General features: G+C 48.4%; 1 protein-coding gene across 1 annotated transcript in view; it reads left to right on the plus strand.

Moving 5' to 3' along the window:
- Positions 1-2,879, plus strand: part of Otoa (otoancorin) — a gene marked incomplete at both ends in the record, with an annotated part of 74,303 nt that extends 71,424 nt beyond the window's left edge. Inside the window, 1 exon segment of the mRNA XM_013504888.1 lies at positions 2,000-2,879. Within this exon segment, the coding sequence (XP_013360342.1) occupies positions 2,000-2,070 (71 nt within the window).
- Positions 2,880-3,082: the final 203 nt, after the last annotated feature.

Here is a 3,082-nt window from a genome sequence, read left to right on the forward strand (position 1 = left end):
CGGAGGGGCAGCAGAGGGCAGCAGTTCATGGTGGTGGGAGAGAGCAAAGGCAGCAAGCTAGGGGGCAAAACAAGCCTCTTTCTGCCCGCTGGAATGGCACTCTACTTGGGGATACTGCTTTGCTGCCTTGCTTTCCTCATAACTCTCTCACTCCTTGGGGACTCCTATCCCTGATGAGCACCACCTTTGGGGAGACCGCTTGGATCCAGCCAGCCGTAGCCTGTCCTCACTGAGCTCTGCGGAGCATGGGGTAAGGGAAGACACACACACCCAGGTGGCCATGAGGCACATGGCCGAGGAGCACAGGCTCCAGGGAGCACGCCTGGGTGGGCTCGAGGGAGAGGGACCAGCTCACGACAGCCGCTGGAGATCGGTGATGTCTCGGGCGGGGTACTAGGTGTGGAGGAGGCCTGTGCCGGGTGGACTGCACCCCAAGTATGGGGCGCAGCATGTGCCCACAGAAGCTCCCAGAGAAGAAAGAGAACATCGTGCTTACCTGAAACCTCCACCTGTCCTTCTTGCCTTGACCTGATCATCCTTCTCTGTTAACTAACACCCCGCTCCATTCCCCGCCTTCCACCGGGGATGAGAATTTGGGCATTCCCGATTTCTGCAGCCGTAGGTGGCTGGAGGTGGTTTTCACAAACGGGAGCCATGTCCTTTGATACAGTGTGATTTTGATAAGTTTTGCTCTGAAATATAATATGCATACCTTTAGAAATTACTTGTGAAGGTTGTGGTAGTTTGTATGGCTGGGATAATACCCACAATAGGTAATGCAGGTGATTAAGGCATATAAGGTCTGAGAATTTATGTGATGAAATTTCCCTCTGTTCTTTCTCTCTCAGGCCCCCAGTTCCCTTCTCCAGAGCAACCAGTGTTACCGGCTTTTTGTGTATTTGTCCAGAGATCTTCTGTGCACAAACCACAAACTCAAATCTCTGCACTTTTACAAAGGCTTATTATGCACCTTGTTCTGCAGGCCCTTTTTTTTTTTTTAACCTAAAAATGTGCCTCAGAGATATACTCATCCACAGGAACTGTGCAAATGTTGGTTTTGTGGCTACACCATAACGACATCTAACCAAATCTGTATAAAAGGGCATTTCTATTTTTTTTCCTATTATAAACTATGCTTCGGTCAGTGGCCTTGAATAATTTGCATCTGTTCAAGTGTGTCTAGGATAAACTCTTCAAAGTGGGGCTGCTGGCTCAGGGGGTACCTGTATTTATAAGTTTGATAGATGTTGTCAAATCCCCTGCAGAGATGTGGGCACCAGTTTTCTGTTGAACCAGCAGTGTCAGCAAGTGATGAAGGCAGGATCCTAGATGCCCTTTTTTATTCATCCACTGGGCTTGAGCAAGAACTGACACTGGGTGAATCCTTCTAACGTGCCAGACTCTTCATCTCTTGTTTCCTGAACTTGTTTAATTATCATAATCACCTGAGAGCGATGCAAATTTCTGGGCCTCACTGCAAACCTGCTGAGTCAGAAGCTCCAAGGGGACACCCTGGTGTTTGCAATTTTCTTTCTTTTTTTAGCGATGGTGGTGGTGGTACTGGGATGTGAACACAGGACCTTTGCACGGAGCTACACCTCCAGCCCTTTTCATATTTTTAATTTTGAGACAGGGTCTTGCTAAGTTCTCTAGGATGGGCTGGAGCTTGCCATCCTCCTGCCCCCGTCTCCCAGAGTGCTGGGATTACAGGTCTTTGGCCGCCATGACTGGTTCCACTTGCATTTGAAACAGGTCCGATATATGCTGATTCATACAACCTTATTTCATTTGACTTCCCCCTTCTGTTCCCTGTTGGAGCTATTATTTTCATTTAAGAGATGCACACATTGAGGTGCAAAGCTGAGAGGTCCCAGAGAGAGGTGGAGGGGGAGACAGAGATGGAGAGATGGAGAGAGAGAGGGAGGGTCAAGAACAGGAGCATGTTCCCAAACTCTGCGGGCTGCGGAGACCTCATGTTCCCTCTTGTGTTTGCTTCCAGGAGCGCCCGTCTCCAGGGGTCTTTGGGCTCGCTGCTCCCTGCTGCTTCTAACGGCCCAGACCTGGTGGTGAGTGGCCCGAATGTTCCGCCTTTGATGTCCCGGGCGGTTGGCCAAGCTGTGTAGAGACAGAGGATGCTCCCGACTGTGGCAGACCCTTCCTCGGACTCAGAGCTCAACCAGGGCAAAGAGACCCTGGAAACTTGACATTTAGAGGGCACCAAAAGGAAAAATAATGATTCAAAATGATCTTGCAAGTTCTTAAGTCAGCCTGTCTCCCCAGCAGGGGGCCCTTTTCTGTCCTGTGTTAGTCTCCTTTGTTTTTGGCTTGGAGTTGCAAAAGCTGTGGGGAGGGAAAGGTGCTTTCTGTCAACAGCAGGAAGATCTTGCAAGTCACCAGCCTCCCTTGCTCCCTCCAGAGAGCTGGAGGGGGGCGCAGAAAAGACATCCTTTTAGCCAGTGCCGGATCTGGTTTTCACTCTGGCTGGATTTCACTTCCTTGGAGCTGTAGGCTGCATTGGATTTCTCCTTCTTCGATACTTAGCAGAGCTAAAATAAATGAATCCCTCAACAGAAGCCAATATTCTTGCCTGATTGCTGGGACTAATTGATGTTTTGGTGGGCACTGCCTTGCTTAGAAATTAAAACATTTAACATGGCTCAACACTAAATCAATTATTAAATACATTTCCAGATGCTTTTTATTTCCTTGGGAATCAGCTGGCTGAATGACTGTGAAGTTATCAGTTAAACTTTCAAAAGCATCTCTTTTTTTTGGTGGAGGTGGTAGCTCTTCTGCTTTTAAATTACTCTGGGCGCCAGGGATGTAGCTCAGCGACATAAGCGCCTGCCTAGCCAGAGGTCATGAGTTTGATTCCTGGCGCCAAAAAAAAAAAATTACTCTGGGCTTTGAGGAATGTTTGAAATAAAAAAAAATAAAAATATGTTGGATAAGATACTGGTGTGATTCTGGTATAACCCGACTACACGGCCCCTGGCCTGATCCTTTTGATCCTGATCCTGAAGTTACTTCTGGAAATTGCCAGATTGCCCGAGGCTCAGGAAGTCCGACCTCAGAAAAGGAA

Source organism: Chinchilla lanigera, unplaced genomic scaffold (assembly GCF_000276665.1).
Source record: "Chinchilla lanigera isolate Chin_1 unplaced genomic scaffold, ChiLan1.0 scaffold00092, whole genome shotgun sequence".
NCBI classification, from domain to species: domain Eukaryota; kingdom Metazoa; phylum Chordata; class Mammalia; order Rodentia; family Chinchillidae; genus Chinchilla; species Chinchilla lanigera.